Here is a 13,646-nt window from a genome sequence, read left to right as displayed (position 1 = left end):
TTGGAGAAGACTCTTGAGAGTCCTTTGGACTGCAAGGAGATCCAACCAGTCCATCCTAAAGGAGATCAGTCCTGGGTGTTCTTTGGAAGGACTGATGCTGAAGCTGAAAGTCCAATACTTTGGCCACCTCATGTGAAGAGCTGACTCATTGGAAAGGACTCTGATGCTGGGAGGGATTGGGGGCAGTAGGAGAAGGGGACAACAGAGGATGAGATTGCTGGATGGTATCACACCGACTTGATGGACATGAGTTTGGGTGAACTCCGGGCGTTGGTGATGGACAGGGAGGCCTGGCATGCTGCAATTCATAGGGTCGCAAAGAGTCGGACACGACTGAGCGACTGAAGTGAACGGAACTGAACGGCAGAGGGCAGGGGAGGAGAAGAGAGTTATTTTATCAGGAGAGGATGCCATGGATGATGGGTAGGCAAAGTATTAGATGTCCCTTACAGGAAGACCCAGTGGCAAATCTGCTCAGAGAGATGGCCCTGGAGCCCATCTGGATTACAGAAGAAGAGACCGGAGGTGGGCTTAGCAATTCAGGGCAAAACTGATGGTGTGGCAGACAGCATACTATCAGAAATCGTTTCATTAAAAAATTGGTGATATTCTTATGGAAGAAACTACGAAATGACAGAAAAGTCTAGGAAGAGAATTTTTAAAACCATCTTTAATTCCACTACTGAGATATGACCACACTTAATCCTTGAGGGTGACTTTGAACCTGATGTTTAAGCACCAGTAACTGCTTGAAGAATATTTTTGGGCCATTGGCCTAATAAATGACTTAGCTGTCGCACCCAGTGAAAGAGACAGAGGAGACCCCTTTGGGCACATAGTTCTATCAATACTGGGGACCAAGCATCCACTTGCCCTCCATCCCATAGAAGGTTCAATCTGGACACCAGCCAAAGTGGCAGAAGCTTCCCCAGACGTGGTCCTATATAAGGAAAGCTTCTCATCTCCATTGTACAAACGTCCAAGGAATCTTCTTGTGTTTATGGTGCAGGGAACTGTGACTCTAGATTGTTCCTGTGGGTTTCTGCAGGTTCTAATGAATTCTATATTGCCCTCTGACATGAATAGATCACATTTCCCTCTGATCTTTAAAGGGGTCACTACCTTTGTTAAGTCACTTGAAATGATGTCAAGAATATACATCACGATAAAGAGTGCAGTTACTAGGAGGATGGAATCATGGGGCAATCCTAGTTAAAATAAAGCTGTGACTATCTTCATAATGTGTCATGTATAATACAGATGTGTGCGTGCTTAAATTCCTGAACCTATATATTTATGAATTTAAAACTGAGAGCGTGCTTGTTTTGACCTTTGCTGACATTTGCTAAGGGATGGAATTTGTGGTGCTATAAAAGTTCCAAGTCCATCCCTTGGAACTAGAGAAATCTGAACAGTTCCACAATGAACCCTCAGGAAGAGAACAGGCCACATTCCTATTAACAGAGTCTACCTTCAGAATTGGATGGAATCCCTCTTGAAAGACTTTACCATTTGTCCACAGAGGAGTACTACCCCTCTTTGTTTTTATAACTCATCCCATGTGTCTCCGACTCCAGCCTCCCTCATTCTAATATCTTCAGGGAAATTTGCTTTCTTTACTAAAATGCTTCATCTCTACAGAAAGGGAGTTCCTAGGTCAAGACTGGGGACCACTGGACTTGGTGTAGTGATACACAAAGGACTTCGCCAGTGGGAATTCTTTCTTCTCGTATTTCTTCTATGAGACTTTCATGAGCTCCTTTAATTCCCTCATTTCTTATTATTGTTCTTCAGGAGTCTGCTTTAGCCCTCTTCATTTCTTCAATCTATTTCTCCTCTTGAGTGATCTAGCCCACTCAAGATCCTGAATTTTATATCTCTGACCCAGCTTTCTCTCAAGTTCCAGACCCACTTACCCACACGGCACTCCACATTTCTACCTTAAAGTTGTCACCAGCGCCTCAAACTCAGCATGTCCTCCAAGCTCACTCTTCTTCCCGTGTTTCTTATCTCAGTCAATGGCACCACGACTCGGTCAAGCTAGAAACTTACGAGTCATTACATCTCCCTCACTCTCTCCTCATTCTGTTCACTAAATGCTATTTAATTTTACTCATTTGGTGAATCAATTTTAACCTCCCATTCTGTGCCAGACATCGTGTTGAGGATCTAATGGTGAGCAAAAATAATTGGTCCCTGCCCTCATGGAGCTTACAGTCTAGTTGGGGAAACAAACGATGTTATGAAAGACATATGTGGACTGTTCAGCATATACTCTGGGGAACAGGGAAGCCCTTGAAGGAAGGACATTTAAGAGAAGAGCTAGAGAATGCCTTAGGAGTTAACTACATCAAGGGCTGGGGTGGGGCGTTCAACTTCTAAGCAGACAACACTGACCAGGAGGTGGAATGAGAGAGACTTCAAGGAAGCCTTTGCGGCTCATGCAGAAGTTGCAGGGGTAATGATAACAGAAGAGCCTGGAGAGGTAGGCAGAGGCCCTACCGTTCACCACCTTGTGAGGATGCTGGGCCTTCTCCTGAGGACGAGAAGAGTCTGAAGACTTTGAGGGGAGGGTAGAGTCAAAGGGTAATAGATTTATGTATGAACAGCACTCTGGCTACAACGTGGAGAGTGGATTCGGTAGGGCCTGAGCGGACGTGGGAGGGTAGAGGAAGACAGCCCATTGGCTTCCTTCCTGCCGCTCCTGTGGCCACGGTCCCCAGCCCTGAATTTGTCTGTCTCCTGCCTTCCAGCAGAAGACATTGCTACTGTTCCCCACTCATGCTCCACCTTCTTACCTGCCAATTTCTCTCAACAGAAAGGAAACCCAGTGAGTCTACACTGCGCTCAAAATAAAGTTCAAATGCCCTAACTGGCCACAAGTCCCTTTAAACCTGGCCCTTGTCTCCCTCTCCAAAGCCACCTCCAACCACTAGTCCTCAAGTACCCTATGCCTTGGTCCACTAAAAGGGAATTTGAGAGGTGGAGAGCAGTTTGAGGGGAATGGCCCAGAGGAGCAGAAGCAACCAAGCCAAGGCTGAGGGTTGAGCCCCAGGTCCAGCGTGTTGACCCAGCTAAGTACACAGGAAACTGGCCCAAGTCAGGGTCTCAGGCAACTTCAGGCAGTTGGCTCTGAGTATCAAAGACCAACACTTGGGAAGCACTTGGGAACAGGGCATCTGGCAGCTTGGATGTAGGACCAGAGGCATAGTTGCTGTGAAGTGGTGACGAGGGCAAGACTCTGAGCTTTGCGAGATGGGAGCTTAAGAGCAGGACCCTGGTCACAGGAGAACTGAGGTCCTAGGATAGCCAGGATGCCAGCTGATAAAGAATGGGCAGGACCCAGATATGGGAGGCTCAGAAGGTCAAGGGCAAAGGCTGACTCAAGGTTAGCTTGGTAAGGAGAACCCCTGGGGAGCTCTTAATATTCTATGTATGAAGGAATAGAAGCCGGAATGAATCCTAGAGTAAAAGGGGCAAGGCTAGACGTTGAGGCTGGAGTGAGAAGGTCCTGAAGGAAGGAGCCAGGCAGCTCCTTCTACCCTGCACGCTACGGTCTTCATTGCGGTGGCTAATCCACAGGACACACACAAGTCAAGAGCAGCACGCTTTAGCCCAATAAACCCTAAGGAACTGTGATGACTGGGGGGGCCCATCCCATTTCAAGGTGAATGAAATCTTAACATTAGGGTGGTTCTGAGAGTAGCTCTATAACTCTAAGGAGGGCCTCTGGAGACCTTGGCTGGGTATAGTTCTCATGGTAACCGAAAGACTATGACATACTTAAGAGGGTGGTGAGGTCATAGAACCCAACTTTTATAAAGTAAGTGAACCATGTGTGCCTCATTTATTTTTAAAAGAAACCTCTGAGAAGAGCTTAGAACAATTTTTTTCCCCCCGAGTGCCATTTCCCAAAGGTACTCACAGAACAATAAGGTGTGACTGTGATGGCTGCACTGAGTTGTCTTTTGGACAGCGTGAGGAGGGACATCAAGAAGGTGGACAGAGAGCTGAGGCAGCTGCGATGCATCGACGAGCTCAGCGCGCGGTGCCTCTGCGACCTGTACATGCACCCCTACTGCTGCTGCGACCTGCACCCCTACCCCTACTGCCTGTGCTACGCCAAGCGGCCGCGCTCCTGCGGCCTGTGCGACCTCTACCCGTGCTGCCTGTGTGACGTGAAGCTTTACTGTCTTCGCCCGTCTCTCAGGAGTCTGGAGAGGAAAGCCATTAGAGCGATAGAGGATGAGAAGAGAGAGCTTGCCAAGTAAGACAGCATCTTCAGGGCTTTATAGTTGGTGCATTAGCCTCCTAGGGTGGAATCAGGGAGGAGAGGGTGACAATCGATACACGAGCAAAGATGAACCGGGTTCAAGATAATGACTCTGGTGACACAGAAAAGATTTAAGGAAAGAAGAGGAAACGGGTCCATAATGGGGACTGTAAGATTCTCCAAAGACAGTGTAATGATGTCGATTGGCAAGGTTGTTTTCGGCTTATGGCAGGAGCACCAACGTGATAAATAATGTGGCTTCAATGGGGGAAAGAAACAGGGGGTGTCATTAAAAAGCTATTGGGAGCAGCAAACGAAACATTTTTTCTGGTTATGAGTAAAGTGATTTGAGTGTATTTCGGCTTACAGAAATGACTATGGGAGAAGTAACAATAATTGATCAAGTCAAACGTTTGCCAGAGGCTTTAAGAGCAGGGGAGCAAATTGAAAAATAGAGGCATTTATTTGGTTTTGTAGGAAATCCTTTCTCCTATTCTCCAACTCTTGATGACTTCAAATTCATCTGGTATTGGGCTTATTGTCTGCCTTCCCCTTCAACTATAGTAAAGATTGTGTAAAGAGATGACAGAACTGAAGCCACAGTGTTCCGAATACAGTTGAAAAGGTTTTAATTGAACTGGATAATTTTAAATTCACTTTACAAGTTTTTTTGGTTTTCATCACGTTTTACTTTTTGCCTGAGAAAACTTCTTTTTCTGTCTACTTATGCCATTTAGTCTGTAACTATGATAGAAAAAATAGTTGAAAGCATTGTCACCTGGTTAAACAAATTATGGTACATTCATACATTGGGATAATATGTAGCTGTAAAAAGAACTGATGAAGCATTTTAAGTATTGTCATACTAAGTGAAAAAAGGTGCAGAAAAACTACTTAATATGCTACTATTTTTTAAAAGATGTCACAAATAGATGATCTTTTTATTATATTTGACATAATATTGTATGAATTTAAGGTGTACAATGTTGCAAATTTCATACATTTATATATTATGATTGCCATTGTAGCAATAATTAGCTATCTCTATTGTGCTACACAGGGGCTTCCCTAGTGGCTCAGTGGTAAAGAATCCTTCTGCCAATGCAGGAAATGAGGGTTTGATCCCTAGGTTGGGAAGATTCCCTGGAGAAGGAAATAGCAACACATGTCAGTATTCTTGCCTGGGAAATCCCAGGGATAGAGGAGCCTGGTGGGCTACAGTCCATGGGGTCGCAAAGAATTAGACAGGACTTAGTGACTAAACAAGGAGGAGGCAATGGCACCCCACTCCAGTCCTCTTGCCTGGAAAATCCCATGGACGGAGGAGCCTGGAAAGCTGCCGTCCATGGGGTCGCTGAAGGTCAGACACGACTGAGCAACTTCACTTTCACTTTTCACTTTCATGCATTGGAGAAGGAAATGGCAACCTACTCCAGTGTTCTTGCCTGGAGAATCCCAGGGACGGGGGAGCCTGGTGGGCTGCACAGAGTCGGACACGACTGACGTCTAAACAACAACAAACTGTGTTACATATTTCTATTTAGTGATTGGACTGATTGAGCCCTAGCCTCTTATCCAGTTTGATGATTATAGTACAATGTTTCTTTTGTCTACATTTACTTTACTGTGCATTAGATCTCTAGGACTTACTAGTCATTGCCAGTTTGTATCCTTAAACAATGTCCTTCTTATCCCAGTGATAAGATTAATAGATTAGTTGATAGATTAGACAGAGAGACAGATATATTAACAGATGAATAGATAGGAAGAAAGAAAAAGGAGGGAAGGGAACAAGGAAGGAAGGGGAGAGAGGAGGGGGAGAGAGAGGAAGAAAGAAAAAGAAAGATGACGATGGATGGATGGATGAAGACAGAAAGAGAGAGAATGAAGCCCTTGACAACAGGGACAGTGATGATTCCCTGGAAAGGGCAATAGAACAATTATTGTCTAGGTCATCGGTCACCAAAGGTCAGTAATGAACTTCCTTCAATAGTCTGAGATGGGACCATTGCCAAATAAACTCATCTATACTCAATCTGAACCAATTTTAATTTTTACCCCATCAAGTATCAAGTTACATAAATTTCATGCAAGGGCCCTTTTTAAAAAATATTTGGTCTGAATGAAGGGCTACTTGTGAGTAGCCTGTGTCTACCTCCCCGTGCCTCTGACTATTCAAATACTTGCTCCAAGTCTGCTCAGTCTGTCTCCAGGCTGTCTTACTCTCCAGACTCTCCAGGTGAGTTCTTTACCACCTGGGCACCCTCTGCCTACTCTGAGAGTCTCTACTTAATGATCTGCAGTAGACACGACTTCAAGCTTAAATCTCAGCAGTGTGGTTTATACGAGAGGTAACACTTGCTATGGTTTGTGATAACTTTACCTGCTGATGTCTGGATTTTTCATTAACTTTTTTCATACTGTGGCCTGCAGCAGTATATGAAGCTGCTGCTGCTTCTGAGATCTCTGAACTGATAATCCTGAGTTCATTTCACAAATGACCTCAGGTCTGCCCTCTTCCCCGATGCTTTTCTTCCTATTCAGACCACCTTGGGAAACTCCTATGCTCTATTTCTAACAGCTTGACATTTCACTGTCCTGAAAAGCTTAGAGTTACCTGCAAACCTAAATATTCAAATTTCTGAATATGAATGAAAATGTTAAAGCCTGGTCCAGCTCTAGTCCCAGAGGACTCCCACTATCTTTTTTTTTTTTCAGTGAAATGCCTCTTTTCTTATCTCTCAGCTCCCAACCCATGACTGAATGGATTCAGAAATACGTTGATTCGATTTTTAAAAAACAATCTTTGGTGTGAAACCTTCCCAAGGCTTTTAGAATTTAGAAAACATATGCACGTGACCTTTTACTCTTTAAAGCAAAAGCTAGCAGTTTGGTTAGGTATGACATGTGCTCTTAGGTGCCAGGACATGTTATCCAGAAGCTTCTTTGCCCAATGCAGAAGATGCCTTGGTCTATAGTTGCCATGGCCCCACTGGAATTGTTTTTCTGTGTGAGAGTCTGTGTGCTCTGTCTTTGGGTGTTCCGTTAATAATGGGCAAGAAGTTTTGGCAGGCCATATAATTTCCCCCAAAAGTCATTTGAGCCTTCCTGAGTGTGTATTTGATTGGTGTGTATTTGATTGTGTGTATTTTTAGTTTGGGTACAGAAGGTCCAAATTCTTTCCATTGTTTACTGAGCAGCTACTTCTAAAGACACCTTGGCAGTATCTTCAATAGTGGAGACCCAAGTAAGCACTTCCATTTCATTAGCTTCTTTGAAATTCTTTTCCTCTGCCCCAATTACTTTTGTACTCTAAGCACTAGCCTTTTCCCTGACCCTTCCTTCCTTCCTCTTCTGAATTGAGAGACTGAAGTTACTGAGTTTGATTTCTTTTGTAAGAAACCATGCGACCAGCCTGATGTAAGTTTGCACTTGAATCACCCCTGCATTTCGTGGGCTTCCTGTTCTCTGTATGGAAATGGTAGAAACAAAGCCAGCCCCTCCTCAATCCTGCCCTTAGAAGTGAAGTTCCTCAGTCGTGTGCGACTCTTTGCAATCCCATGGACTGCAGTTTACCTGGCTCCTCCTTCCATGGAATTTTCCAGACAAGAGTACTGGAATGGCTTGCCATTTCCTTCTCCAGGGGATCTTCCCGACCTGGGAATTGAACCCGGGTCTCCCACATTGCAGGCAGACGCTTTACCCTCTGGGTAAGAGCCATCCTGCCCTTAGGAGTTCATTATCTAATTATAGCTCATATTGGAGTGGCTCCAACACCTGGCTCTAGCGTTCGTGGGCAAATGAACCTTGATTTGCAGCTTCACTTAGGAATGCCCTAGGCTCAACGCTGGGCCCTTTGCAGGTACCTGGAAATTCATCCTGAGACTGCTTCCGTCCACTCATCCAAGTATCCTTGGCTGACCTGCAGTTCAAGAAGTTCTCTTAAAAACTCCCCCCCACATCAGAGGCATCATCTTCTGAGAACTTTGAAACCAGCCTTCTCATTTCCTTTTACCCCTCACACTCTGAGTATGAAGTTCTCCCTGCATCACCCTCCTTGGGGGAGGCTGATGACTGTCAGCCCCCAGAGTGCATTTTTTGTGGTTTAGCAGTGCCTCCCTGGGTTTTAAGCCCTCAGGCAAATCATTCCACTCCCCCCACCCACCTCATTCTTTGACCCAAAGATCAGGGCATAGTCACACTGTGGGAAGCCAGCAGAGAGGAACCCAGGGGCTCTGCGGCTTTACCTAATGGCTGGCGGCAGGCTGACTCCCACAGAGCAGAGAGCTCGCTCTTTCCCTCTGTGACCTTGCAGAGCTGGAAGCAAGCCGGGCCCCTCATCCCCTCTCACTGCAATCTCTTTGTACCCATAGGTCTCAGGGGCCAGGCACCCAGGGCAGCAGGAGTAGGAGTTGCTGCCCCTGCAGGCCAAGGGCATGTCCATTATTTAGCCTTAGTGCTTAATGACACAGGACTTGGGGCTTCGCCACTTAAAGCCTCATATTTCGGGGAAGTCTGTTTAAGGCGGAGACTGATAAAGAGACTTACCTTTATCGAGTGAAAATCAAGTGCCTAGCACATCATCTTCATTTAATCCTTGCAACATCTTGGCCAACTTAGAGATGATGAAACAGAGTCAGGGCAACGTTCTTGATCCTCAGGATACGGGAGAGCCGGGACTTGAGGCCAGGTTTGCCTGAGTTCTGGAATCAACGTGCTTAAACGGCCTGGTCAGCAATGGTCGGAGTGATCTGCTATCTGAACCCAGCAGGCAGCATCACCTGGAACTTGTTAGAAATGCAAATTCCTGGTTCCCTCCTCGGACCAGCTGAATCAGAAACTCCGGGGTGGGGCCCAGGCACCTGTGTTTGAACAAGCGCCACAGGTGTTCAGATGCACCTGTGGCGCCACCTTGCTCCCGCTGAGAGTCATACTTCTCCAGTATCATCCAAAACCAGGAGAGAGACAAGGCAAGGAGACAGGAAGAGGGAAAAGAAGAGGGAAAGATGTGTTGGAAAGGAACAAGCAAGCTGAACAGGTTACTGGCAGCGGTCTAAGGAGAAAAAGTAACTAGAGGAAGAGCAGTCATCCTCTGGTTCAGTGTAGAGACTGGCCTTCTCGTCATCCTCTTCACACCTTATTTGTCACTCAGCAGAAAACTGATTCATCTCTTTGTGAAGAGTATCACTCCCCTTTGCTCTGGGCAGAATCACATTCAGGAGTGTGGTCATACCTTCAGGTGAAATCCAGTTTCAGTCGGGAGGGGAGCTGACACCCCAGAGTGGCAGGCAAACAGCGCTGCCCACTCGCTCTTCCCCAGTTTTCCTAAGAGGCTTCTGCCAGCCACCAAAGAGGCTGACTTGCCCCTGTTGACCGTGACTAACCTCCGCCCTCATGATCACAGTAAAGCAGGCCGTCTCCCTTTACCCAGAACCTCACAGAGCCAAGGAAAATCTGATGTACGGTGATGGTACACTGCCAGGCAGGAGTCAGGTTGCAAGTCCGGAGCTGAATCTAATGAGTAAAATGAGGCTTCTGCAATTTCTCCTAAACCCACACATCCCTACAGGTCACACCTGACCTAGGAGCAAAAGAAAGAAGAAACCTGATCCAGCCAAGACTTCCGGGGCAATGTCCTGAGGGCCCCGGGCATCTGCTGCAGTGGAGAGGGGGCCAGAGTGACAGGAATAGTAGAAGAGGGGGACATCTAAGCAAAACCCAAAGCAAACAAGAATTTATACCCCAAGACTCAGATTGCTGGAGGAGATGGATCTGGGAGCTGGCTTTGGCTTGTAGATCGGGCTCCCAGATCCATCTCCTGCAGAAGGCAAGAGGGCTTTTGTGGTCTGTTAAAAAAGAAAAAATAGTCCATCTCTTTGTTTATTTGTACTTTGAGTTTTCTGGGCTTACCAGGTGGCGCTAGTGGTAAAAAACCCATCTGCCAATTTAGGAGACGTGAGACTCACGTTTGATCCCTGGGTTAGGAAGATCCCCTGGAGAAGGGAATGGCTACCCACTCCAGTGTTATTGCCTGGAGAATCCCACGGACAGAGGAGCCGGGTGGGCTGCAGTCCATGGGGGTCACAGAGTCGGCCATGACTGAAGCGACCGAGCACAGCACATTTTGAGTTTTCTACAGTGAACTTGTGTAACTTATGTAACAAAAAGCAGTAAGTGTATAAACAAAATTCAGCATAAAAAGTCAGAATAAAAAATATATCTCAGATTAATCACCCAATCAGAGTCCAGACTACTCAAACCAGCAGAGGTTCTAAAAAGCACACATGCCAAGACCTCCCTTTGGAGGACAAAGATGCAAGATTTGCCAGGAGTGGCTCTTAGAATACAGATTTTTTTTTTTTCTTTAACGTTAGGGAGTAAACAGAAGAGCATTTCAGAGCATTAGGGGTCTTTGGAAGGCTCAGGCAATTAGAAAGAAAGTGGTCCCTGAGGAGGCCCAGAGCAGGCAGGGCTGATGCCAGGCCCCCAAGACTGAGTGTCTGGGTCCTCATGCTGAGAGCTCAGTCTAAGTGATGGTTAAAATCATGACCTTGGCATTAAACAGGCCTGGATTTGAATCTAGGCTCTGCACTCACCACCTTCAGCATCTCCCCATCTATAAAACAGTGACAATTCCACCTGCGTGACAGGGTTCTCATGCAGGTTAAACGAAACAATGCCTCCAATGGCTTAGCACTTTCCATGGCACATTGTGGGACACACACACACACACACACAGGCAACAGACAAAAGCCTAACGTGCTAAGCATGCTCAGAGCACTGGTATATAGGTCCTTTTCATTCATTAACTAATTTGTCTCATGAAACCCCTAGAAATGGGTTACTGGTATTGTCCCAGTTTTACAGATGAGGAAACTGAGGCAAAGAGAGGTTAAGAAGCCTGCCCAGGGTTCCATAACTAATAAGACAAGGAGTTGAGATTTAAATGCAAGAGAAAGTGCTGATCATTTTGTAATGGACAGAAGTATCAAATCACTATGTTGTGCCCCAGGAACGTTGTAGGTCAATTATACTTTAGAAAAACCCAACCAACAAACCAACCAGACAAATAGAGAAAGAGATCAGATTTGTGGTTACTAGAGGGGTGAGGAAGGGGAAGGACTGGATAAAGGTGGTCAAAACGTACAAACTTCCAGTTATAAGGTAAATAAGTACTAGGCATGTAATATACAATATGATTAATTAACAGTGCTATAGGTTGTATATGAAAGTTAAGAGACTAAATCCTAGGTGTTCTCATCACAAGGAAAAAGATCTTTCTGTTTAATTCAGTATCTATATGAAGTGATAGATAATCACTTAACTTACTGAGATAATCATTTCACGATGTATGTTAAGTCAAATCATTATGCTATACACCTTAAATTTACAATGCTGTATGTCAATTATCTCTCAATAAAACTGGAAAGAAAAAGAAAATTAAAAATAAACAGTAAAAATAAAAATAAACTTCCAGAGAGATCTGGACGACCAAACACTCACCGATAGCTAACAAGGGTTTACCTGGGGGAGGGTGTGGTTCCCATGGGCCGACTCTCATTTCTCACTTTACACCTTTCTGTAAAGTTTGACTCTTCACAGTGACTAGTGTTTACTTCAGCTGGGTTTTTGTATTTAATAGAGGTTAAAATGCTGCTTGTCAAGTTGTGTCTGAGCCCCCCCGTCTGAGCTTCTCCCTCCCACCCTTTCCTTTTCCTAAACTCCAGACTGAGAAGAACAACAAATAGAATTCTGGCGTCCTCTTGCTGTAGCAGTAACATTTTAGGATCGGTGAACGTGTGCGGCTTTGAACCGGATCAAGTCAAGGTGAGAGTGAAGGACGGAAAGGTGTGCGTGTCGGCCGAGCGTGAGAACAGATACGACTGCCTGGGGTCGAAAAAATACAGCTACATGAACATCTGCAAAGAGTTCAGCTTGCCCCCGTGTGTGGACGAGAAGGACGTGACATACTCCTACGGGCTCGGCAGTTGCGTCAAGATCGAGTCTCCCTGCTACCCTTGCACGTCTCCCTGTAACCCCTGTAGCCCCTGTAGCCCCTGTAACCCCTGTAACCCCTGCAGCCCCTATAGCCCCTGCAGCCCCTGTAACCCCTGTGACCCCTGTAACCCCTGCTATCCTTGTGGGAGCCGGTTTTCCTGTAGGAAGATGATCCTGTAAAGCGTAGGAACCTAGGACTTAGTAGAAGTCATGTACCCAGCCAGGCAGCTCTTCCAGTGTTTCTCTCCCCCTTCGCGTGGCCCGTGTTATTCAAGAACATAGGAAACTGAATACATAACTGCAACCCACTGGCGTGTGCAAGTCTTTTGGTTTAACCCCCACTCCTGAGCCCCACCTGGTTAGTGGGCATTGGAAGGATGAAGGGATGGGCATGGAAGGTGAATGGTGACGTCTGCCCTCCCGTGTGCTACTTTACACCCCACTAATGCCAAAGCCCAGGAAAAGAGATTTTGTGGGTGGGCATCCTCACATGTTGCTTTTCCAAATGAGTCAGTGACATGACCTAGTCCAGAAACTAAACAATCAAAGCAGAAAACGAGACTAGTTAGGATTGAAGACTAACACTTTTTCAAAGCTGCTATGGTAGGGAGCATTGGAGAGAAAGTGACTCCCCAAGGGACACGTGGTTGGGTTTTGACTGGGGGCAATGAACAGAGTACAAATGTATGAGGGGAGCAAGCCCACTGACAGAGGGTAGGGTGGCCATACAGCTGCTGTTTCTCAACATTCCTGTGATTTGGGGGAAGGGCCAGCTGTGGCTTGGGGTGGTTTGCAAACTCCTCAGGATTTATTTCAACTATGATTTCCTCAGTCCCTAAAACTACTTCAAGGCACAGAAGTTCAGTCCAGCGTTCATGAGTGGAAAGTACAGCTTTCACAAAATGATAGCATAGTTCACCTGAACTTGGATCCTCATGGACACGGCCCATGAGTCACTTGACCACCAAGACAGAAATAAGTGTAAAGAAGAGGGAGATGACGAGGCGGGATCAGAATGGGCTGATTTCACGCCTGACTTTTACAAGGAACATAAAGCCTACACGTTTGCAGAGTAAGTCTCTTTACTAGTCTCAGCTGCATGTGGGTTAAAGCCTTGGTTGCACGTGGGAATCACTTGGGAACCTTTACAAACATGGATGCCAAACCATAAAGAGAAAAAAGACAAACCACACACACACAATGCACAAAAGAAAAAAAAAATACATTGAGATTTTTAAAAGTCTTCCCAGGTAAGACTTTGAATCACACAGATAAGGTTGAGAAACCCTGGATGGGATCTTAAAGCTCTCCCATCCCTGTTTCTTTAAAAGTTTCCTTCAAGGTTAAAGAATATTGATGGTGATAGAAAACATAG

The 13,646-nt window shown here is 45.8% G+C and overlaps 1 protein-coding gene across 1 annotated transcript; it reads left to right on the top strand.

The window, feature by feature from the left end:
• Nucleotides 1-3,947: 3,947 nt before the first annotated feature.
• ODF1 (outer dense fiber of sperm tails 1) lies at nucleotides 3,948-12,451 on the top strand. Its single transcript, XM_068984032.1, has 2 exons — nucleotides 3,948-4,267; nucleotides 12,001-12,451. The coding sequence occupies exons 1-2, from the start codon at nucleotides 3,948-3,950 to the stop codon at nucleotides 12,449-12,451; spliced, it is 771 nt and encodes a 256-aa protein (XP_068840133.1).
• The last annotated feature ends 1,195 nt before the right edge of the window (nucleotides 12,452-13,646 follow it).

This window comes from Capricornis sumatraensis, chromosome 11, assembly GCF_032405125.1.
Source record: "Capricornis sumatraensis isolate serow.1 chromosome 11, serow.2, whole genome shotgun sequence".
Lineage (NCBI taxonomy): Eukaryota > Metazoa > Chordata > Mammalia > Artiodactyla > Bovidae > Capricornis > Capricornis sumatraensis.
The sequence above is the reverse complement of the archived record's forward strand: the minus strand, read 5'-3'. Positions and strand labels throughout refer to the sequence as shown.